Source organism: Mesoplodon mirus (assembly GCF_964341445.2).
Source record: "Mesoplodon mirus genome assembly, chromosome: 6".
Lineage (NCBI taxonomy): Eukaryota > Metazoa > Chordata > Mammalia > Artiodactyla > Ziphiidae > Mesoplodon > Mesoplodon mirus.
In genome coordinates, this window is record NC_138982.1 from 101,790,852 (window position 1) to 101,816,852 (window position 26,001).

The 26,001-nt window shown below is 36.1% G+C and overlaps 1 protein-coding gene across 4 annotated transcripts in view; it reads right to left on the bottom strand.

Annotated features, from left to right (window-relative positions):
* Positions 1-26,001, bottom strand: part of EPHA6 (EPH receptor A6) — a gene marked incomplete at its 5' end in the record, with an annotated part of 845,284 nt that overhangs the window by 89,456 nt on the left and 729,827 nt on the right. For all 4 annotated transcript variants that reach the window (XM_082625310.1, XM_082625308.1, XM_082625309.1 and 1 more), the window contains one exon: positions 22,510-22,719. In XM_082625310.1, coding sequence (XP_082481436.1) covers positions 22,510-22,719 — 210 coding nt within the window. The remainder of the gene's footprint in view (positions 1-22,509; positions 22,720-26,001) is intronic.

Here is a 26,001-nt window from a genome sequence, read left to right on the forward strand (position 1 = left end):
ACTTCTACTGGGTCATTCACTTCTCTAATTTTCTCCATAAAAGAGCAAATAGGAGAAACTGGGAGTAGAATTTTGACCTTTCAGACACTGGTCCCCTGTGCTCTCCAATGAGCCATGATCTTAATGTTATTTAAGATCTTGCCTAGGCTATTCTCTACAAAAGGTACTTTAAGAAATTGACTGTCTCAATCCCTCCAATCTCCAAGTAATTGCTGGTTAAAAAAAAAAAAAGGATTAAAAGCTAATCAGAAAGCTCTAGTTGTGTGTTCCTTAATTTTCCTTGCTTAAATATTTTGAAGTCATCGGATGCTTTCAGCATATCTGCCTAGAAAAGAAGTTATATCAGTTAATACCTTTCACATTTATTTATGTATAGGCACTCAGATATGAAAATGTTCAAATGTGTTGAATGATAATTTGTTTTTTCTACTACAGTATCAGTGAAACTGTAAATGGGAAAATGGAAATGTTGTATCTACATCTATGTATCTATAGCAACATCCTTCCAGAGGCAATACTATATAAATTAAATTCAGAACATGTAACCCAACAGTCTTCCATGTTGAATGGTAAAAAATATCTATGAAGTCATTTCAAAATATTAAAGAGCCAAATTTTGGAGAAGCAGATTAATTAAGCCATAAACATTGTGAATATTTAAGAATGTTACTCTAAAATGTCACACTTTCAATAAAAGTAAAATATTTAGTCTAGGTATTCTGTCACTTTTACAGTTATATGATTTACTAGAAAATATTAACATGCAGACAGAAAGTAAAAGATATCTATAACTTTGTATATGTTTGCCATAACTTGCCAGCTAATTATCATTTTGAGATATGATGGTTCTGATTAATAAATCAAAAAGGAAACTCAATTATGAATGCATGCAATCAAACTTCATATGCAAGCCAAAGTAAACCCTGCATTTGTAAGTCAGAAGAACCCATTAGGGAAATTAATATAGTGGTGTTCCAAGGCTACATTGTGTGGAAAATAATGCTCTCCCGTTTAATGGAAAGAGGTAGGTAAGAGAATACTTAAAAGACAAACTACTTGGAGTATTGCATATGACAACAGGACACTGACTGAAGTAAAGGGCTCAAATCGAAACCAAAATTGACAATGTCTTCAACTCTTTTCAGTTGAATTCAAGGAATATTTATTGAGTAACAAGCTAAAGCCTTTTCTACAGGGGGCTGTTTTTAGTTCAAGGAAAGAAAACAACTCATTGCCTCTGATCTCAGACATAGGGGATTTTTATGAGTTGCATTGTGTCTCCCCAAAATTCCTATGCCGCAGTTTTAACCCCAGTACTTCAGAATATGAACTTACATGGAAATAGGGTTGTTGCAGATGTACTTAGTTAAGATGAGGTCATACAGGACTAAGGTGAACCCCTAACTCAGTATAGCTGGTGTCCATATAAAAAAGAGGAAATTTGGACACAGAGACACGCACTCAAGGAGAATGCCATGTAAACATGAAGGCAGAGATAGGGATAATTCTTCTATAGGCCAAGGAACATCGAAGACTGCCAGCAAATCACCAGAAGCTAGAAGAGAGGCATGAAACAGATTCTCTCTCAGCCCTCAGAAGGAACCAACCCTATAGGGTCCCTGATCTCAGACTTTCAGCTTTCAGAACTGTGAAACAATAAATTCTGTTGTTCAAGCCACTCAGTTTGAGGTACTTTGTTATGGCAGCCCTAGCTAACTAATACAGGGATAGAAATTACAATGGAGACACAATCTCTATCCTCAAAGTGCCTACAAACAGTTGTTCTCATCGAAAAACTTACAGAGAAGTCCACTGGCAGAGTTTTATCACTTAAATGGTAAAAGTCAGGAGCCTTGAAACAGAAGTAAGCAAAAGGGAAAACATATATTACCCAGGGCTGAATTTTGATGAGGCTGAAGATGAAGGGGATAGATGATTCAAATCATGAATGTGCATTCTTGAAATAGGTGACCATGAGGTCACTGTTGGGAAGATAAGTGAGGGAAAACCATGGGGAAAAGTGTGTTGATGAGCTATATCAAGAATAGAAAAAGTGGAGTCAGTAGGAGAAGTGGAAGATTAGGTGGTTATAGAATTTTTTTTAAGGATTTCTCTTTTAGACCTAAATTTGGGTAGATGCACCCTCTTTGAAGGACAAATGTGAGGACGCTGGATCTTTTTAACATTTTTAACATGACAATATATATCTTAATATTAATGAAAAGCATGGAGCATTACCTTGTCAATCTTTCCAAAAATTCTTTAAAAATATTATAAAATATTTCAGACACATAAAATGTCACATAAAAACTAATACAATGATCACTCATATATCCACCACTTGGCTTTAAAAATACGGTATTTCTGATACAGATGAAGCCCAGGGGTTTCTCTTCCAGATCTCATTTATTGCCCTGACTACCATACCCTATGTCTCCTACTCTGAACTTGCTGTTTATCATTTTCATGCATTTCTTTTTATATTCCTCCTACAGAGTTATCCAGGTTAGAGATGAGTGCTGGAGTCTTTATACCTCGGCCTCTGCCAGTGCCAGTTATTGGTCCAAGGCTGTCCCTGGTGGGATGTAAATTCCAAGTTGCTTCCCAGGCCTTTTTGCTTGCAGGCAAAATAGATGCCAGCAGTCTCTAGGGCAGTATTCTGATAAAGCCCCAGGTGCTGACTGTTGGAGTATATGTGTAGCTGAGCAGGACCCTATGGAGCCTTTCTGGGCCAGACTGCTCCCATGTCCTCTGCCTGCCTCTTGTTTGTGGAAAAACTTTAGCCTCCCAGGCCTTCCCTGAGTTCCAAAGAATACACTTAATCAGAGAAGTGAGAAAATGCAGAAACAAAGGAAAACTGTCAAGCAAGATAAAATAATAATAATTTAGCCATTAAACAAAGTTAAGGACTTTTAGCCCCTCATCAAGGACGATAGATAATACTCTGAGCCATATCCTTTGAGCTGTTTTGCTGAAACCACCACCAGGTGGAAGAAGTTAACTCCATGCTGACCACAAGCACAAAGACCCCAGAAGGGTTGGTCCCAAAAGGTTGATGATATTGACTCCTGATTACCTTACCACCAACCAATCAGAAGAATGTCCAGGAGCTGATCATGCACCCCACAATACTCTCCCTCACTCTGTCTTTGAAAACCTTCTCTAAAAGCCATCAGAGGGTCTGGGTGTTTTTGAGCATTAGCTGCCTGCACTCCTTGTTTGGTGCCTGCAATAAACACTGCATCTTCCTTCACCACCACCTGGTATCAGTATATCGGCTTTATTGTACACAGGTGAATGGACCCAAGTTCAGTTCAGTAACAAATGCATATTAGGAGCCTGTGTACTTAACAATAGTAAAGGGAAATAAGAAATATAGGAAGCACACTGTCAATGTCTGCTACCTGCCCCATAACATGGATACACCATACTTAATCTATTTTCTTGTTGATGGATATTTAATTCAAGTGAATATTTATTCTAATTTTTAAGAGTACATGCTAAGAGTACCATAAAAAATAGGTATCTTTAAGCATTCCCTAAAGATTTTCTTTATTTTTTAATTGAAGAAATAAGTCTCCCATAAAGTCCTGCTCTTTGAGAAGGAAGCAGGGGTGGAAGGCAAGACTGTTTATTCAGGACTGTCAGAGATGAAGTGAGCTGGGAAATGAGCTAGAACTCCTTTTCACAGAGGGTAACTTGTTTTGATGCCTTAGGTCTGGATGCTGCAGGTGAGGGCTCCTTGCTGAGGTTGGGGGCAGGGCCTGTGTCCTGGCCTCCTGAGATACCCTCATGAAAGAAGAATCTTCCATTTCTCAGGGCACTTTCAAATCCTTTAAACTTCCAGTTTATACCTTGCTTAATCCTTGGTTATTTTATTTAATGTTTTAAAACGTTTCACCTTTACTTTTTTTCTTCCCTGTTTAACTAATATTTAATTTTTTAAGTTTTTTTTTTCTTTTAAGTGGGAATCAGGAGATATTTGCAAAAGGGGACAGGCTGATTGCCTAAGCCCAATGCAAAAGAGGCTTGAATCTATTCTTCCTTCCTCATCTCCCTCCTCTTCCCACTCCCTTAGCTCTTAAATTTTGAGATACTAAAGAGATCTCTGTTTCCTATTTGAGTTCTTGTTGGTCTCCAGGACTTAAAAGGAAGTCCTGCTGGACAGGATGGCAGCCTGAATCATATATACATAATGCTTTTGACATCTTGATATACACTAAGGGGAATAAGTATAGTTTTCCACCCAAAGAGCAAGTTACTTTTCAAAAATTTGCCAAGGAGCAGTCAGAGCAGTGCTGATTTGTCCATGCAGCTCATGAACTATGTATACAGAGACTACAAGGACATCCAGGAGAGGAAATCCAACTGTGTAAATCTCCAACTTGAGCACATTTGTTTAAGCCCAAAAGAGAAATTGTGAAAGATGTGATGGGGTAGTATTGCTTAAGGAGGACCCCGTAAATGAAGGTAAACCTCGTTACAATTTTAGTTTTAGGATTCTTTTACTTAAGTATTAAAATTTCCCCTTTAATGGCCTGGTTTAAGGATAAACAACTAACATACAAGAATCACCACAGAAGAAACAAACTGATCTTTCAGGGGAAATTTTAACACATCTCCCAGTTTTCAGCTCTTTAGGACTTGATTAGTGTGATAAACTGAATGTTTGTGTCCCTCCAAAAATCATATATTGAAGCTCTAAACCACCCCTCCCATGTGATGGTATTCAGAAGTGGGGGCTTAGGGAGGGTACTAGGTTTGGATGAGGTAATAAGGGTGGGGCCCCCATGATGGGATTAGTGTCCTGAAAGGAGCAAAGAGCTCTCTCTCTTTTCATAATGTAAGGACACAGTGAGAGGGTGGTTCTCTGCAAGACAGGAAGAGAGCTCTCACTGGGGAACTGAATAAGCCAGAACCTTGATATTGGACTTTCAGCCTTCAGAACTGGGGGAAATAAATTCCTGTTGTTTAAGTCACCCACTGTATAGTATTTTGTTATGGCAGCCCAAATTGACTAGCAGAGTTAGGCTGAGAAAATGTCTAATAGGCATTTTAGTTTGGATGTCTGAAAACCTGATTATATACTTAAAAACTAGAATTTGCAGCTTGAAAATCAAAGTTTTATAAACTATAAAATGTCTCAGTAATAGTTCCTCATCCATCATAAGCTCCAGGGTTCTATAAAGTTTCTTTAGTGTTTGAAGCCAGTGGAGGAGCTCTTGAACTATGTTAATATCTTTAAGATGAACATGGGGGCTTGAGACACCTCTATGTAAGGTGACCAACATTAGGGAGCTCGGTCTTTACAATTCTTTTTGCTCTGAACTTCTTTTGATAATGTTGTACCAAAAAAACTTTATCAATATTTCACATTTATATGAAAAAATGCAGTGCATAGTACGAGGACTCAGAAAGACTGGCAGTGCGATGGCACTACACAAAGAGATGTTATTTCTGGATTTACAAAGATGGTAGGGAACTAGTATTTTCCACTTTATTATTGGAAGTAACTCATCTTAGAAATGCAGTGAAAAAGACTGCACCTGAAGTGAACTATGAGCAAGTGTACTGATAGAAATGACAAGATATAGAAAGGAGTCATTGAAAACTGGAAAAAGAATTCAGATTAGACCGAAATAGACTATTGTTGTAGATACTTTTTATGAATTCTTCCTAAGAAGAAATTGGAATTTAATATTAGAATGTTATTTTCTTGTATGTTGAGTAGACCTATGGTTAATGTAATATCTGGTAAAATGTATTTTGATTTATTTTTATAACATAGGTTCAGGGTATTTTAAGTAATCCTTTTGTCATCCCCACAAATCCAGAACTGAAGAATACTCTCCAGATATTGTCATTTATTGATATCTTTACTGGCAGAGTCTCTGTGACTATGACAGCTAAGATTCTGGGCCAGTACAGACAAAATCAGGCAAGAGGTACACCTTACAAAATGCTGTTTTAATAGAGCATATTTCTGTCACATTGTGCCACATTCATATTTCATTTTTGTTTTCCTTACTCTTGTTTGTTTATTTCTTGAAAATTGTGACATACATCCCTTATCCTCTCTCCTATCTTGTTCTAGGCAAGTTATATTCAAGCTACGTACAGTGAAGGACAAGGGACTTTACAGTCTGGTCACAATACCTTTCAAATCACAAAGTTCAGACTCAACTGTACTGCACTTCCTGCCAATGTGAATGGCAAGATGGTTACAATTTAGACAGCAGAGGGACATGAGGAGTTTTACAAAACTTTTATTAGAAATGTGACCCAGATTAGCCTCAAAAATTCAAAGCTAGAAAAGCAGTAAAAATGAATATATAGTGATATTTTTAAAAAATCAAGAGAACAGTGCAAAATACCAAAGGAAGTATAATGAATATTATATCTTAAGATTGTTATTATAACCCTCTTTCTGTCCATGTTTTATAAGTTTTCAAGTAGGAATTAAGGGGACTTCCCTGGCGGTCCAGTGGTTAAGACTCTTTGCTTCTACCTCAGGGGGTTTGATCCCTGGTCGGGGAACTAAGATTCCACATGCCTCACTGCGCAGCCAAAAAAAAAAAAAGTGGGAAAAAAAAGAGTAGGAATTTAAAAAGTATATTTAGCCAGAAATAGAATTCAAGATTTCAGGATGAGGAAAATAACCATTTACAAATAGATCTTACTACGTGCTAAATCGGCTTATATTTTTCTGGGCTATTTCTAACACTTGAATAAATTTGCAATAGTGTTGGTAGGATGGGGGAAATTCTTACCTGAACAAATGTGGTCTAAATTCTGTGATTATATAGCCTGTATATAATCTGTGGTAATGCAGGAAAATAATTTATAATTGTTTTATTCAAAATTATTTTATATGTTACCACACTCATATCCAAAATAAATTTGGGAAAATATATCCATAAAATAGGTATCATTTATTTTTCAAAACAGTGCCTGAGTTGCTATTATTATTTCAGGTAGTTTTCCTGATACTGCAGAAAATCCACTGGAGTAGTTTATATTTCAATATTCTTTTCTGGTTTAACCCTCTCTTCATTAACTACAGTTTATCAGGTTGCTAGTTTCATTTATCTACCCTTTCCCCCCTTATATGTATCAATTATATATAAGCTTCTGTGCTCAAATCTGTAGAATCTCTCATTGCCTTAAATCTTCTAAGAATCATGGTTGCCCTCTTGCCCTTCGAGACATCTTCAAAGTCTCTTAAATGTTCTCAAAACTATGAGTTTCATTTATATGCAAGAAAACTTAGCATTGGCATTTAAAAATGTCAATGAAAAGTCTGCATGTTTTATTTTCTTTTCCACTAAGTTTCTCTCTACTTCTTTGTCTTCCACTCGATTTACTTTAAACATGCTGCTTTCACTTACTTTAATAATTCCTTTTTCTCACTTTTCATTTGATCTTTTCACTGGGATTATTTTTCCACTCATGCCTTAAATTTTATAGATAAAAACACTGACTAAATCATTTTAAAGTCCAGTATTGGAATCTCAATATGAATGTGGGTAACTTCTCAGTTAAATATTAGAAGTCAGTTTTCTCTGATCCTTCAGAGATAGTTCAGAGTTACTAAGCTTTAGTAAACAATACATAAGTAAAATCCTTGTAAATCGGGGCTTATTAAAATATACATCTTCTATCTCAGACAATACTAAACTAAGAAAAACAAAGTCACTCTTCCTTGATTTCCAGAAACCTTTTCAAATGTCCTGTGTCCTATTCATTCACTACAAGGGGGCATATGTGTACAAGTGTATCATGACCCTTTGGCAGCATCATTTTATGATGATTACATGCAAGTATTATTTTGTTTTGTTTTATCATGCTTTTATGTCTTTTTTCCCCTAGTATGTGTACTTTTTATAAATTGATCCTAAGACGACTGTATTTTCTAATGTTGAGTGTGGAGAATGAATTTCACTTTAAAACCAGAAGATATATTCTACGTTAAAACTCTAGAAACTGCAACTCCAGCAGTTTCTACTATTTCCCATAAGCTGCATAGCACAGGGAGATCAGCTTGGTGCTCTGTGACTACCTGGGGGGGGGGGATAGGGAGGGTGGGAGGGAGGGAGACGCAAGAAGGAAGAGATATGGGAATATATGTATATATATAACTGATTCACTTTGTTATAAAGCAGAAACTAACACACCATTGTAAAGCAATTATACTCCAATAAAGATGTTAAAAAAAAAAAGAAGACATATTGGAGTTCAAGCAAAATCTAATCATGTCCAAGTACCCTGAAAACCCATCAACTTTAGAGATATTAAACATTCAATGGCATAATCTGAAATACACATAATTGTTTTAAGACTCTGAGATAAAATTCAGCACCTGGGGCAACTGCATGACTTTGCTGAGGAAAGTTATTCATGTTTTGGCCACAGGTTATAGTTATATCATAGTTCAAAGTATTTTCACAAAATTTTAAAGGCCTTCCATAAGTGCCCAGAGAGGGGCATACATTTCCACATCAGTCAATATTGGAGAAAAATGACCATCACAGATAAAGAGAAGAAACTGCATGAAGGTATAGCAAAGTGGAGACTAGTGAGGCCATCAAAACAAAGGTAACAACAGAATAAAAATTTAACATCAGGGCTAACAATTTCACTCATTATTAACCATGTTTTATACTGAAAACTATCTTCTAAGAGAAACTGAAAACAAAATTTGGGCTACATGGAATATATATTCAAAGAATAAGGTCTCTTAGTGTGACAATAACAAATCTAACTCCCCCTCATCCATGCCACTCACCTTCCCTCCTCTCCCAACCCCTTTCCCACTATATTGACAAATCTTTTACTTGCTTGTGACTTTTGTCTTACTTAATGATGTGTAAGGCTGGAGGAAGAAATAATTGGATATGCGTTGAGATTATATTAGGGCAGTTAAGCGAGATAGGACTTTTAGATAACCTGTTTCACAATCACCTGGGTGTTTATTAAAAACCCAGATTTCCAGATCATACCTTGCTACTCCTCCCACAGACCTGCTGAATGAAAATGACTCTCTGGGGCTGGGAATTGGGAATCTGCATTTTAAATAAGTGCCTTAGGTGATTTTTATGCTGTTCATCTTAATAGAGGCTATAATCCATACTTTAGCTTATTATCTTGTTGGTTGTTATAATATTTCTGTAGAGAGTAGACAGTATTATCAAGTCTATTCAAGATGCGGTTATAAACTCCAAGTTTATAACACACTGTTTTTTCTACCATATTATGTCTATAGTGTTTTCTTCATTACGTAATGATTCCACATACATATTGGCCTATTGTAATGCCCTGATTATGAAATTCTATTGAGGGTGGGGTGTATATGAGGGTGTAATAGCTTACCCTTCGCCTTTGTTAGTTATTACTTTCTATGAATAATACAACCTGGTACTATCGAATTTACATGCTGTGGAGCAACTAAGCCCATGTGCCACAACTACTGACCCTGCGCTCTAGAGCCCACAAGCCACAACTACTGAGCCTGCATGCCACAACTACTGAAGCCCACTTGCCTAGAGCCCGTGCTCCGCAACAAGAGAAGCTACCGCAATGAGAAGCCCGCGCACCAAAACGAAGAGTAGCCCCCACTCACCGCAACTAGAGAAAGCCCCTGCGCAGTAACGAAGACCCAACGCAGCCAAAAATAAATAAATTAATTAATTAAAAAAAAAAATCTGAGCCCTCAAAAAATATATCTTATAAACACTTAAATTAAAAATGTTGGGGCTTCCCTGGTGGCTCAGTAGTTGCGAGTCTGCCTGCCAATGCCAGGGACACGGGTTTGAGCCCTGGTCAGGGAGGATCCCACATGCCATGGAGCAACTAGGCCCGTGTGCCACAACTACTGAGCCAGGGCACTTAGAGCCCGTGCTCCACAACAAGAGAAGCCACCGCAATGAGAAGCCCGTGCACCGCAACGAAGAGCAGTCCCTGCTTGCCGCAACTGGAGAGGGCCCCATTGCTCCGTGCAGCAACTGAGACCTAATGCAGCCAAAAAAAAAAAAAAAAAAAAAGTTGTCTTCCCCTAAAGAGTTTTTACTTTTATAGTATATATGGAAAACAAAATTTTTTACCACTAAAAAGAAAAAGGTAATGATTCAGTTTCTATAAAAAAGACCAGAATTAAGGATCAGAATGTGTTAGGACCTAAATTATTCAATATATACAGAAAAGAGTAATCTAGAAAACATTATCTTTATGTATAATTCATTTAGCAGCTGCCTATTTATGACACATATTATACACTGATTAAGAGCATGGTTAAACAACTGAATAATGTGCATGCTTCATATGATAACACCCCATTCTTACTGCAAGTTTAAAGAAGCAGAACTAGGCATAGTGAAACTCTGTGTTTATGTTAATTAGAATAGGTCATGATTTGAATATATGCTAATATTTATGAATCATTAATGCATTCAGAGCTGTTCCTTGCAGAGGGAGAGGTCCAAGGGAAAGTTTGAGGAAAATTATTTGCGGTCTCCTTTTCAGTGGCCTGTAGCAAACCATGGCTGTAAATGTTTGCTGTATGAAAACCTGATTGGTGTAGCTAGCATAAACCAACAAAGGGATAGCCAGGTGAGAAAATAGAGAAAATGGGGAAAAAGTATTTATTTCTTAACAAGGATGCTGATAAACTTTTGAATGTTTGAAATTCAGTTTTGTATCTTTTAAAAGTATACTTCAGAATTCGATAGCACTTTCTCTAGCTTTTGATCTCCTAATGATTGTTTATAGTCTTGGAAAAGCTGATGATTGTGGGGCTTAATGGTAGGCCCTGGGGTGACAATGAGGGATAGGTATTGAACTTGAAACTGTGGAAGAATCTGAGGTTTCATGGAATATTGCCCAGAGTTCCATTTAAAAAAATCAGTAATGGTAATGTTCATTTCCTTAATCTCTTCATCTTTCATTTTAAAATAAATGTTACCCAGTGAAATGACCTCCATCTTTTTGATTAGAAAAGTCACATGAAAACAATCAAACAAACATGTTGTTTATTCACCAACTAATACCAGGGAGAAAAAATTTTAAATATACTGATCAGAAAGATATCTTGGAACTCTGCCGGGAGGTATTTCTCTATTTCTATAACATATATTCTTTTCTTTCTCTTAGCATGAAGTAAAATATTCATTGCAGAATACTTTAAAAAGTTCAATAAACAAAAGAACAAGAAACATTTTGAGATATGTGTGTATTTGTAATATATATCACCAAAGACTAAGAGATCATTCTCCTTATTTCTCAATCTTCAAAGACTTTCAACTACTGCTATCCAGTATCTTCTGCATGGGTCTCAGAGGTGAGAAACAGAAGGAAGTTTGCATAGGACAGGAAAGAATTTACATTGGGAAGTACTGGAGAAGGAGGAAGATTCAGTTGTGGAACAGATACTTTCTTTTAACAATGTCATTATAGCAATAGTTAATTGACATTGTTCCTAACGTGATAGCCATGTGACTTGAGCACATCACTTAATTTCTTTGGGCCTCAATTTCCTTACTCGTTAAAAAAAATATATAAATATATAAATACACACACATACTCACATATGTTGGTGGAGCTATTGACACAAGATATCTCAAGTATCTTCACCATTCTTTATGTTTTCTATTACCAGCTTACATAAAGCTACCATCATTTCTTGTCTAGGATGCGGCAAATGAATCTTTTGCTCTCCCTTTTGCCCTCTACAATTCATTCACAACATATCAGGCAGAGTGAGCTCTTAAAAAACACAAATTCTGTTATGTCCTCAACTGCTTAAAGTTTTCCAATGGTTTCATTTCATAGTTAGTCTACTCCTTTCCATGACCTTTGAGTTTACACAGGATCTGGCCTCTCAGTCCTGGTTTCCTACCACTTTCCCTGATCTCTCAGTGTGTCAACCATCTTGGCCTTATTCCTACTTCTAAAATATGCCAAGCTTGTTCCCTAAGGTTTAAGATCTATATTTGTTTTCCTTCACCTCAGAACATCTGGCTTCAGATCTTTTCTTGGCTGGTACCTTTACAATTTTCAGGTCTCATTTCAAATGACACCTCATTAAAGACGTATTTTCTAGCCATGCTTCCAAGATAGCTACTCAATTTTACTTTTTATGTTTTTATTATACACCCAGCATCTATCACTATCTAAGATTGAGATTCCTCTTTCCCTTTTTTTTAAAACTTTGTTTATTATCCTTATTCCCACCATACTCAAGGCTGTAAGCTCCAAAAGAAAAGCTTATTAATTGGAATATCTCCAATCCTCAGAACAGTATCTGGCACACAATAGGCACTCAACACACATGTTGTATAAAATCTCAGACTGTAATTACACATGATTATTTAATGCCTGTCTTCTCCCCAGACCTTAAGTACTTTAATCTCCAATTTAGCACCCAATAATATTAAGATATACAGGTTAAATGAATAAATTATGATTATTGAATCCTCAAACTAACTATATATTTATAGTCTGCTTAGATAATTTAGTCAGTTTGTATGACTGAGGTGATATTTTACTTAAACTCATGTTTTCATTTTCCTATTTACATTACCTATTAATCTGGAGGTTTTCTTATGTGTTGATTACTGTACCAGAATGTCTTCAGATACAAGTCATAGAGTCATAGAAGGCCCAATTCTCAGTAGCTTAAGCAAATAAAATATTTAACTAAATTATAAACAAATAACTGGAGTAAGTGGATTCTGTGTTGACATAGGTGCTTAACAATTTCATCAGAGAACCAGGTTCTTTTGCTCTCCTACTTGGCCATCTTTAGCACTGGGTTTGTCTCCTAGGCTTGTTGCCTCATGACTGAAGGATGGCTTTCACAGCCCCAAGCCTATGTCCTTCCAAAACTATAATCAAGGCAATAAAGAAAAGAAGGGGCCAATTCTACGAAGCTCTCCCAAGAAAGAGAGCTTGATTACATCTTGATGTAACCAAGATGTGGCTCTTGGTTACATCGAGCCTATTTATAGTAGACTTCAACCCCAAAATTTTCCCCAAAGTTGCCAATCTCACTTTCCTTTACGTTTAAGTGACCTGTCAAAGAGTAAAATTTAAGTGTCAAAGGAGAATGGTATAACTGGCTTATGTATAAATCATGATTTATTTCTTGGACGTGAGTTCATCATAAACATCCAAATAAAGATTTTATTATCAAGGAAGAGACGACAAGAGAGGTTGGGTAGCCAACTAACAGGGTCTGCCACAAACAGCATAAATAACTGATAACCTTTTTCAATTTATTTGCCATTGATGTGAAGCTCTTTACACTGGGAATAAGTAAGTTTTCATAGAGCTTTCAAGGATTTATCCTGTATTTATAATGTTTTCCTTTCCAGTTTTTTATTGTCAGAGGAAAAAAAGCATTTTTTCCACATCAGAGATAAAACTAGAAATTAAGCGTTAGTAATGACTTTTTTCTTCAGATGGTACCTTTGAAACTCCAGGGCTAAGGTCAGCAGCTTTGTGTACATTGTCTTGTTTTTTTCTTTTTTCTGCACAAGCAAGATGGGCCAATGAACACTGTACTTTCTGCTTGCTGAACATCCGCTGATTGATCTTCCCCAGGAAATCAATTTAGTCTGGGTTTATTCTAAAATCACTGGAAGCAGGGAGAGAACCTCTGAATTACACAGTGTTGGATGTTGCAAAAACAAGCAGAACTTGGTATTTCCTGTGGTTCTTGGTTACATCAAGGTGTACGCCAAGTATCTTGAGAACTGTGACTGGTCTTTGATTATTCCTCATTGATTAACACTTACACTAGAAGGATTGGATATATTCAGATGTTTGTAGGTATTAAAATATTATATATTATGTGATTTTTATGAACAATTTGTCTTGGGTCTTATCCATGCTGTAGGCATCGACCAAAACATTGGTAGAATGTTTTCAGAGACTTCAAAATAGAATTTTCCCCTGTTTGTGAATACCCTGACCCATAGTTATAATTGCTTCAATGTTTGTAACATCTGCTGCTTTCTACTGTAATTTTTTCATCTCCTTATGATACATTAAGGATTGTCTTAGGCTTACTCATTTGGTGGCTTGTAATTAACAGTGACATCAGAGAAAAAAATTAATATAATTTTACTGAAAATAATGTTCTTATAGTTTCAATCACTTTCTTTCTACCATTTTCTTATTGGTGTAATTATCAGCAATTAATTAAGCAGTCACTAAGTAGTACATTAATCTAGGTGCTGAAAGCGTTAAAAAATGTAAAAGATAAATAACCTGCTCTCTAGGGTTTTATAAAAATCTAAAGGGATACATTACTTTAGGGAAAAAAAAAAAACTACTTGTAAGTCACCCCAAGCCTTGAGCACTGAACAGAAAGTTTCTTAGTGGTCTCTTATCTTCAGTAATGTCTTCCCAGGTCTAAGGCCTTAGGGTCCTTTCTTTAAAATGCATATTGGAAAGACACTGGACTTACATCTACTAAGGATTTGCTTTTGTACATGCTTTGCACAAATGACAGATGGGGTTTTTCCCAAAGCATGGCTTGGCTTCTTAATGGTATGTATGACTGAACAGGATGGTCTTCTCTCTAGCTTCAAGATTTCTGATAGAGCAATCTGCTTGCACAGTCCTTTTCTACTCCGTGTATGATAATCTTCAAACCTGTTTCATGTGTTTTACTGCCAAGAGCTCTGTAATGATCACAAACCCTTGTTTCCTAAGCTTCAGAGATGAGACCTTTTCAGGAAATCATTCTTTAGATATTATCTGATATTGTTGATTCCCATTTCCATCTTATGCTCAAGACCTGCCATTGTCAATTCACCTAAGTAGTACATTTCAAAGAGGTCTGTGCCCTCTGATAGCACTGTCCCAGAAAATTACCATGAAGCTTTTGGGTCTCTCAGCCTGTGATCCAAGCCGGTATGTATGGTATTCGTCTCTTGAACAGTTATTGAATATTCTTGCTTTGCACTCCGAACATGTTCTCTCTGGTTCAGTATAAAGCTTTGTTGCCCTTTCATCTGCATTGTTGTGGATTTGCTTTCTGGCACTTGGGCTCAAAGCGTGGACACACTAATTCCTGAGCATATAGTTTTTATACATTAGATCATTAGAATATCCTTTACAAAAAGTTTATATTGACAAGGATTAATAAAAACTGTCAGATTTTCTGCTCATGAATTAGTCCATCAAACAAACACTTGCTGGTTCAAGGGCACTTTTTTCCCTTTGAATTTGGGAAAACTAATATTAGCACATCGATTTCTTCCTCTTCAGCTAATTACAATAGTCTGTATATTTGACTGATTTTGACTGACTACTATCATAATACCTGTCAGGTGAGAACTGTTTTTGGGAAGAGTCATTTTCTTGTTTTCCCCAAATGGCATAGATCCTTTCTTAGTGATGAATTCAGTTTATTAAGCCAGGATTTTATTGTTTTTATTCTTCCAAGATTTATTTGTTCCCCACATTTTTATTGAAAAAGAAGTTATTTAAATCTTCACATTATAGCTTTCTGATAACATAGCTATTTTTCTCACTTTTTTTCTTTATATTCAGGCTGCTGAATTACATTTGCTTAGAGGAAACTCTCATTTCCTTTTCTCGAATTTTTCATCAAATTCTGTGCAGAAACCTGTCCTTATTTCTATTTATGTTAATGATATGTAGCTTCATGGGGGCTAGTAGGTTTCACGGTCCTCTACCCAAGAGTGCCTTTGTGCCCGAAGCTGTCATATCACGTCCATTTTTTGCTTGGTTAAATCTTAAGGGACAATTGAAGTACAAGTCATTTTTCTGGTTGGCCCTGGTTCACCTCCATAGACTTAGTGTAAGATGCACTTTACCACATGGTGTATCTCAGCACAGTGTCACCTATATCATCAATGACTTGATGGACAGAGAATCTTGGGGTAGGATCTCAAAGGATAAAGTTTTATTTTTCAAAATCCAGAAATATCAGAAACATTTCTCAGTACAAGTCCTTTTATTTAGCTCATTGGATACCATATGATTTTAAATGAAAGCATTTAAAAATATTTTACTGCATAACTTTTTACAGTAACTCTTTTAGTTAAGAGACAGAAGTGAGTGAAAATTCTGAGTAGGTTTTACTAGCAGGTTAAGCATGTTCTCCAGGCAAATCTCAACTATTCATGTTAAATTAAAGTACTTAGAGGCAGAATAGTGAATGATCTAAAATACTTTTTATCTCACTTTCATTAAAAATATTTACTCTTAAAGCTGGACATGTCTCAAGATTTAAAAATTTACATCAAAAAGTCAAGCCAGGGACTTCTCCGGTGGTCCAGTGGTAAAGAATCTGCCTTACAATGCAGGGGACACAGGTTCAACCCCTGGTCAGGGAACTAAGATCCCACATGCCGTGGGGCAACTAAGCCCACACACCACAACTACTGAGCTCACGTGCCTCAACTAGAGCCCGCATGCCACAAACTACAGAGCCCACGGGCTCTGGAGCCCTCGTGCCACAACTAGAGAAGAGAAAATCCACATGCTACAACTAGAGAGAAGACCACACACTGCAATGAGAGATCCTGCATGCCTCAACACGTACCACAACTAAGACCTGATGCAGCCAAAAAAAAAAAAAAAAAAAAGTCACGCCAACTTAGAAGCACTTGAATTAGGGGTAAAGGAGGAAGGTTGCTCAGATCTCCCCCCTAGAATACAAGGTAAATATATGCCCCTCATGCTGCTCCATTATTCGCTTTAATTATCTCCATGTTGGGTATATATAGAGCATGTCTTCTTAGATTGACTCTTCTCACATCTCATGTAGAAGGGGGGAGGTTAAGAGTTGGAGCTTGGAAAGGTCTTATGAATGCAAAGTAAATAGAATTAAGATGTTAACAGAACTGTGATTATACAGATTATGTGTTGTCAATAATGAGACTGTACTTCAACTAGGAAAGTACTTGTATGGAAATATCACTATCAAAGAAAAAAGCAAACTTTGTCTTCATAACACAAGTGAACACAATTGAAAATTAGTATCAAGGAATTTTAGAATTTTTACAGATATTGTGATAAAATGATTCTTCCATTTTGTTTTGATCTTAAAATATAAGAAATGGAGCTACTCATTATAGTTAAAAAAAACTCTGAACAGTAACTGCCATTGTACCATATCTTAAATAAAACTTATCTCTTAAAACAGACAAGTGTGAGCCATAATATATCTTTTAATGTTCTTTTTAGGTAAATAGGACCTCATTTCCATACTTGAGAGCAAAGAAGCTTAATATTTTCAATGTAAGTTTAAGACGTGTTGCTTAGCAATATTCAAATGAGAGAGTCTCTCCTCCAGAACTGGATATAAAACAATTGTCCATGTGAATGTGTGTTAGATTCAGTAAAGGAAGAGATTTCTTAGCACTTAAATTATAACCAGATATGAGACCATGTAATCAAATGAGAACAATCTAAACTCAGTAAATTCTGTGCAGATTAAGTTAGCTACATATCACTAATTGTATATGTATCATTAGGTATGGTTCATAATCATTCACCAACCTCTCCTCATGAAGTGCCTGGTAGCCTCTTTATAGAATTGGCATGTAAAAACAAGGCCTCTCAGTCCTTGTCTAGATCCTATTTTTGTGCATTTTTTTTCCCTTCTATCTTTAGCCCACTTTTCCTGGCTTTCATGCCATCACCAGTTCTTAATGTCCCTTTGCAAAGGCTTGATGTATTTTAGTACAGAGCTTACCAGGAAAATCTGCTACTCCTGTAGTTGCCTTTCAAGCTGCATTGCCCACTCTTGGTGTCTGAACATCTGTTGGTTTTATTATGCATTACTTGTTCAGTTAGTCTTGGTCCTCTCTTTGTGCAGCCTTTTATCTCTTCTCAAGAATCCCTTTATTTTTGGTAATTGGCCCTCCAAAGGATAGGGCCTGAAATATGGTAGCTCCATAATAAACTGTATTGAATACATGTTGAATAAATAGTCTTAGACTTGATGCAGGACATGCAAAACACTCTTAAGCTGTAGGAAGAAATACTAGATTTTCTGCTTATTATCAGTTGTAAATCCCATCCTTTATTTACTTTAGTGTATTTTATAGTGTAGACTACATTCTCATACATTACATGGATAGGACTTCTAACTAGGGGGCTAAAGTCTCAGTAACTGTTGGCAGAGTAATTTCTCTTGTCTCATCTCTTTCTGGTCTGGTCAGTCTGGCTCCAATGGCCATTCTGCTGTGGTAGGCTCCACCTACCACAGGCTGACCAGTTCAGCACGGTAGCCAGTACTGGGGTCACAATGGTCACTCCATCTTTTCAGCCTGTCTTTTAACCAGTTCTTACTGCTCTTTGATGTGATATGTGCTTTTTATATTGGCAAAGTCATCATAATGGAAAATGTTTATTTATTTTGCCCCTGTATTGATTCAGAAGGGGTAGTTTCAATGACTACTTTCCTGAAGTATACAAAAAAAACATCTTTATCTATGATGTCTTCATGTTTTTAAAACCCTTCACAAGCCTCCCTTCCTCCAAATCCTTTGTGATACAGATAAAAACATTTATTAAAAAAATGAGGAAATAGCAATTATACAGCAAGAGAAAGAGTCAAAATCTTTTAAGGTAAAAGATATGTTCCAGGGGCTTCCCTGGTGGCACAGTGGTTGGGAGTCTGCCTGCCGATGCAGGGGACATGGGTTCGTGCCCCGGTCCGGGAAGATCCCACATGCCGCGGAGCGGCTGGGCCCGTGGGCCATGGCCGCTGGGCCTGCGCATCCCAAGCCTGTGTTCCGCGGCAGGAGAGGCCGCAGCGGTGAGAGGCCCGCGTACCACAAAAAAAAAAAAAAAAAAAGATATGTTCCAGGAAAGTTGTATACAGATAAAACTTTCAAAAATGAAGTCCTACTTTAAAAAATGTATCAAGAGAGCTTGCTAATTTATTTTCATTTTAATATTTTTATAAAGCAAAGAATCAATTTCATATAAATGACCATTCTTCTTTATTTTATTTTACAGGGTTTGCTTGAACTCAGGTATATCTTCACTAGGCAGTAGTTTTCTGTCTCATTCCTTTTAACAGGAAATACAAAAAGTACAGTTATATAAAGTCCTAAAATTTTTACACAAAATTTGAACAGAATGACACTGCTCAATCTGGCATTATCTTGATGACTTTGAGACAGAGTACCTGTGACCTTTTGTTATAATTCTGCTTTGTAATTTAGCCAAGTTATCTTTAATAGGGATTCTCTGTCTTGATTAATAAAACATCACCATTCAACTAGTTCAATCTAGAAATACTAGTGTCATCTTTCAGTCCTTCTTCTTCCTTATAATTCATATCTAGTAAGTTGTTTGTTTGTTTTTTTTGTTTGTTTTTTTGTTTTTTGCGGTACGCGGGCCTCTCACCGTTGTGGCCTCTCCCATTGCAGAGCACAGGCTCCGGACGCGAAGGCTCAGCAGCCATGGCTCACAGGCCTAGCCGCTCCGCGGCATGTGGGATCTTCCCGGACCGGGGCACGAACCCGTGTCCCCTGCATCGGCAGGCGGACTCTCAACCACTGCGCCACCAGGGAAGCCCATCTAGTTAGTTATTGAGTCTTGTAAATTATACATTCATAACAATTTTCAATTTTCCTCCCTCTTTATTCCAACCACTGTTGCCCTAATTAAAGCCATATGACCTTTTTGGTCTATAGAAATTATGCCCTAACTGGTCTTCCTGTTATCAGTCCTCCTGTCCTTCAAGCTTTCGTTCACACTGTTTCAATAATATTTTCTAAAACATGTATGTATTTTATTATTCCTCTATTTAAATCAATGTCTGTCTTTTAATTACTACAGAAAAAGCTTCAAATTTCCTGACACGCCACCCAACTACCACCACAATTATTCCTAAGAAACCTGGCCCCTCCACTGCTTCTCGCCCCCATTCCAAACTGTCCACATTTGTGTAAACATTCCTATTCACTTCCCCAAATTTCTGTGTCTTTTTCTCTTTCTGTTTCCTCCATCTGGATCTTCCCCCCCAACTGTCTGCCTAATGAAATCTTTTAATATTTGTTCAACTTATCTTCTTTGTGATGCTTTCTCCAGACCTCTGCTTTTTGGTACTTCCACATTTCTTTTACAGACTTTTGCCACATGATTTAATGCACTGAATAGCAAGGAAGCATGAGTCTGTCTACCCTGTCAAAAGGGAAGCTCTTCGAAGGCAAGAGGTCTGCTATTTTGAGATTTGAATGTCCATGTTCATTATAAAGTCAATTAATCAGTATATGAGATTTTGTACCCCATGATTCTCTGAGCAGTTAGGTATGTCTGAGACTTTTTTTTAAAAAAGTACTTGGTTACATTATTTACCATGTACTTGGTACCTCAAATTCAGAGACTTACTTCTTAATCAAGACATAATCTTGATGAATTGGGAGATTGGGATTGACATATATACACTAATATGTATAAAATGGATAACTAATAAGAACCTGCTGTATAAAAAAAATAGAGTTCTAAAGTTCAAAACTAAAAGACATAATCTATAACTTTCAAGAAGCACTTTTCAGAGTGTTAGTATATGGTGACCTAATTTGATGTTTAATTCTGTAGTCAGATTTAAACTAAGACAGCACTGTTCTAGGCCTCTTAGTCCTTACAATCATATAAGAGAGAAGAATATGTCTGGAATCTGGATGTCAAATCTGACAACAAAATCTATACATGCTTCAGGATTTGAGTTACCCTGTCAATTTTATTAGTATCTTAAATTTAGTTATGAACTTCTCATTTTAAAAAAGCAGTTAAAATATTATTTAATATGAAATTTCAAGTGTATCTATATAGACATATAGCCAAAGAATCTAGTAACTACTCCTAAATATATTGTTCATTATTTCCTATCTTATTTTATCCTTTTAGTAGATCATACTTGTTGAAATTGTAATGAACATTTTATTTTATAATATTTTTATAATAATTCTAAATACTGTTCTCCAAGGTTGTAAATAATATGCATAGTAGAAAAATCTTACATGCATTGTTCCATAACTTGAAAAGTTGCTTTAAGTTATACATTTATAAAAATAAAGGAGAAGAAAATAAAAGCCTTGAAAAGAAAAAGAAAATAATTATGACATTTTCCAGTTAGAAAATGGATTTGAAAACGCTGCTTTTTCTAAAATGAACAGTTTATTTTCAGACTTGATAGAATTTTATTTTTATGAAGCTTTTTGATCAAATTAGATCAGTAGATACTTCTACCTTATATATCAGACTCAGATTAATTTATTCTCCTTAGAACCATTTCATTGTTGGAGAAATTAGTGAAAATATCATCAATACATTGATGTAGAGGATTTTTACAAAGCAAACATAGTAAGGGTATAACATGTTTTATTCATAATACTAAACTTGTATCCATTCTAGAGCAGTTAAATACAGTGAGGTTTCAAAAAACATCTCATAGAAAATGAAATAAAAGATAACTAAATAAAAGATTTGCCTCTTTTAAAATAATGTGTAATGTCAGAATAAGAGAATAAAAACATCTTGAATAGTTTTACTGACTCATTTTTCATTGAAGATGAAATGAGTCAATGGTGAGGGTTCTGTTTTAAAAATAACAGACTAGGGCCTCCCTGGTGGCGCAGTGGTTGAGAGTCCGCCTGCCGATGCAGGGGATACGGGTTCGTGCCCCGGTCTGGGAGGATCCCATATGCCGCGGAGCAGCTGGGCCCGTGAGCCATGGCCACTGGGCCTGCGCATCCGGAGCCTGTGCTCCGCAACGGGGGAGGCCACAACAGTGAGAGGCCCGCATACCGCAAAAAAAAAAAAAAAAAAAAAAAAACAGACTAGTATAATTTTACAAATTATTAGCTTTTTGACAGCTTGAGACTTAACTCCTTGAAACAATAACCAAAGAGATCAGTGGAATGATTTGGTTCATGAGTTAAGTTGCGATCGTATTATTGACAGATGATAGTTTGGGTTTCAAGTTTTAGCCTTCTACTCCTGCTCACATTTCCCCCAAGTCCCATTCAAAAGAAGGTTGAGAGTGTATTTATATATCTCCAGAGAAACCTACATTGTTCATTTTTAAGTATGATCAGATGTTCCATAACATTTGCTATGAGAAAAAAAATTTTCATTTCCTAACCACTGGTTCTTCACCATCACTGACTTAATTGATTGCACCATTGGCCTGTACAGAACTCCATTTAAAGGAGATAACTATTGAAGCATCAAAAATACTCAGGCCAAGGCAGATTTTTTGTGAGGGCAGTAATGATGTGGATCTCAAGCATGATGTTAAAGTCCCCACAGAATGGAAGAAAGGAAGCGGTTAAGTGTCAATTCTTTTTTAAAACAGGCACTCAGATAAAACAAATACTTCTCAATTAGATAATGATGTTAAATAGGGAAAACGACAAATGAGAGCAGAAAATTAGAAAACAAAGCCAGAATTACTCTAATAACATTAAAAATAATAAAAGTAAACAAACTATATTGGAAAAGGATGTATAAACTTACAGTTGTTGTATAAGCAGCTTCTGGATCATCTTCTAGCACTCGGGAGAGACCAAAATCAGAAACTTTGCATACTAAGTTGCTGTTGACCAATATATTCCTAGCTGCTAGATCTCGGTGAACATAACCCATATCAGAAAGGTACTTCATTCCTGATGCAATGCCTCGGAGCATACCAACTAACTGGATGACTGTGAAGTGGCCATCATGTTTCTGAAAAAGAATCACAGTTATTTACATTGATTTATTTTACTGTAGTGCGTGTGAATGCATGCATGCATGCATGTGTGCCTGTTTGTGTAGGTGTGTGTGGTGTATTAAATGAAATTCCTGAATTTATTTTACTGGATCCAATGAATGTAAGTATCAAGTTTGCTGATCATTGACTGTGTTCATAACAAAAGGTAAAAATTTGTTGGAGATTTAAAGGAAAGGAAAATCTAGCTTGAAGTGATGAAGGAGGGAAAAGAAAGGAGAGAAGAGAATCAACCAAATTAAATTCCAGAAAAAATGATTTCAAAAACTTTAAGTAACAAAAGGGAACTAAAATCGAGTAAGACAGTAGCAAAGACTTCCAAGAAAAGAGAATTCACTTTCCATAGTAGTGAGCTCCCAAGGCAGTAAAACCTAGGATGTGATGAAAGCTGTGTGATTGCTGGAAATACGGTGAAAAATGATCAAAGAAAAAGAAAAATTGATTGCATAAATGAGTTTAGGAAAGTTGCAGGTGAATGGAAAAAAACCCACATGCAAACAGAAAATAACTAGATTTTCCCAATCTTTCCTTATAAAGTTGACTCTGAAACAACCTGGGTTTGAACTGTGAAGGTCCACTTATACCTGGAGTTTTTTCAATAAATACCTTCCTCATATTGGGTTCCACCAGCCGGCAGATAGTGTACAGTACTATGTTTACAGTCCTGGGTTGGTTGTATCCAAGGATGCAGAATCCACGGATACACAGGGCTGGCTATGGAACTTGAGCATCTGCGTGTTTTTGTATCTGAGGCAGGTCTTGGAACCAATCCCCGACGGATACCCAGGGAAAACGATATAGAGCAAATATAAAGAAAGGTGTTGGCAATTGACTGAAAACAGGACCATTTTATTATAGTTCCCAGTGGGAAAATTAAAAGAAATATGAATAACAAGCCAAGCACAGCACTGGTATGTAGTAATCAATCCCTTGACTATTTATGCCTCTCACCTTGATTTAAAAAATATTTTTAACTGAAGTATAATTGATTTACAATATTGTGTTAGTTTCAGGTGTACAGCATAGTGATTTAGTATTTTTTGCAAATTATACTCCAGTATAGGTTATTACAAGATGATGGGTATACAGTATATCTTTGTTGCTTATCTATTTTATAAATAGTAATCTGTATATATTAATCCCATACCCTTAATTTGTCCCTCGCCCCTACACTCTCCCCATTGGTAACCACAAATTTGTTTTCTAAATAAAAATAATATATTTTTTTAAAAAGTAAAAAAAATCCAGTTGTCATTCATACAAGATGTGTGCACCAATAAGACCAGATACAAATAGTACAACAGTACAAATGTAGAGAAAATGAATATAAAAATAATTTAAGTTTGAAAAGTAATGCATATTGTTCTATTTAGTTATTTGGAGATTGTTGTCATTAATGGGGTTATTGAGAAACATAAGATTATCAAGTTGGTTTCACACATCAGGTAACATTTATTTATGAATGATATTAAAAATGAATATCTATTAAGAGACTAGAGGACTACATTACCTAATACAGTGTGATAGAGGCATACATGAGAGTATCTCAAAATCTGCAAAGTTAAAGCAGTTTTCATGGATATATGATTTAAAACTATAGAGTAGCTTAAACACAGTGATGATTTGACCATATCACAGTGACATGGTCTCCTATACAATGATGATTCATCAGTCAGTTAAATAAATAAACTTATATTACAAACAGAATAAACTTCTTCTTACTTTATCAACATACATCCCTGATAGCTCTCTGATAATATCTCCCAACTCAAGTGCAGAGTAAGGAAAAGAACACTCTCTTAAAAGAAACATTCTACAGCAAGAGTATCCATTTAAGCAGGCTCTTCTGTATAACTAATGTATAAAAGATAACCTAGCAAAGAAAATCTTTGGTGTTATTAGCTCTTTATGTTTCCCATCCATCTTCTTAGACAGTGCACAATTAGATGAAATCTGCCTCTTCTCTCATGTACCCTACCTACCTCTTCTCTATTAGGAATCTCAAAGCCTTTGAAAGCATAAATTCTTTTGGACTAGAAAGGATTACACTAATTTTAAAGAGATGGTTCTTTTACATATTAGTAAGTGAAGTTGTCTGGTATCAACAGTTCTTGTCAAGGCAGAATTTCTGTATAGTAGGAAATGTTAATGGACGATCTGAACACTAAAGAGTGCCTCAGTTTCCTTATCTGTACAATGAGAATAGTAAATCTAACTCAGAATTATAGTGAGAATCACATACAAAACACATAGCACAGCCCATCATTTATTTTAATAATAGTCATTATTTAATAAAAACTTATAATCATATAAGTCATTTGTCATTTTAATATTAATCAGAAAATTCTCCACTCACTTTCCTGAAAAATCAGTTGGCAACAGAAACTCCTACATTATATAGAGAAATAGTTACTTAACACCAGGTTGAAATTTAACTTCCTATCTTGTTCTGAGGGTGGCACAAAGCACCAAGTTATTTCTTTAAAAAAAAAGACTATTTTTTGGAACACTTTTAGGTTCAAAGCAAAATTAAGAGGAAGGCACAGAGATTTCCCATATACCTTCTGCTCCCTCACACATGCATAGCCTCCCCACACGATTATCAACATCCTTCACTGGAATGGTACATTTGTTACAACTGGTGAATCTGCAATGACAAATCATAATCGCCTGAAGTCCATGGTTTGAACATTAGGATTCATTCTTGGTGTTGTACATTTTATGGGTTTGGACAAATGTATAATAACATGTACTCACCGTTACATTATCACATACTGTTTATGTATAGTATCATATATCAACAACATAGTATTTTCACTGCTCTAAAAAGTCTCTGTGTTCCACCTGTTTATCACCCCGTCACTCCCCTCCCCTGGCAACCACTTATTTTTTCATGGTCTCATCGTTTTGTCTTTTCCAGAATGTCATATGGTTGGAAGCAGTATGCAGCCTTTTCAGATTGGCTCCTTTCACTTAGTTATATGCATTTAAGATTCCTCCATGTCCTTTCATGGCTTGAAAGCTCATTATTTTTAGCGGTGAATAATATTCCATTGTCTTTATGTACAGTTTATTTACCCATATACTTACTGAAGGACATCTTGGTTGCTTCTAAGTTTTGGCAATTATAAATAAAGCTGCTGTAAACATCTCTGTTTATAGACTGTTTATAGCAGTTTATATAGCTGAAGGCTTTTATGTGGACATAAGTTTTTGACTCCTTTGGCTAAATACCAAGG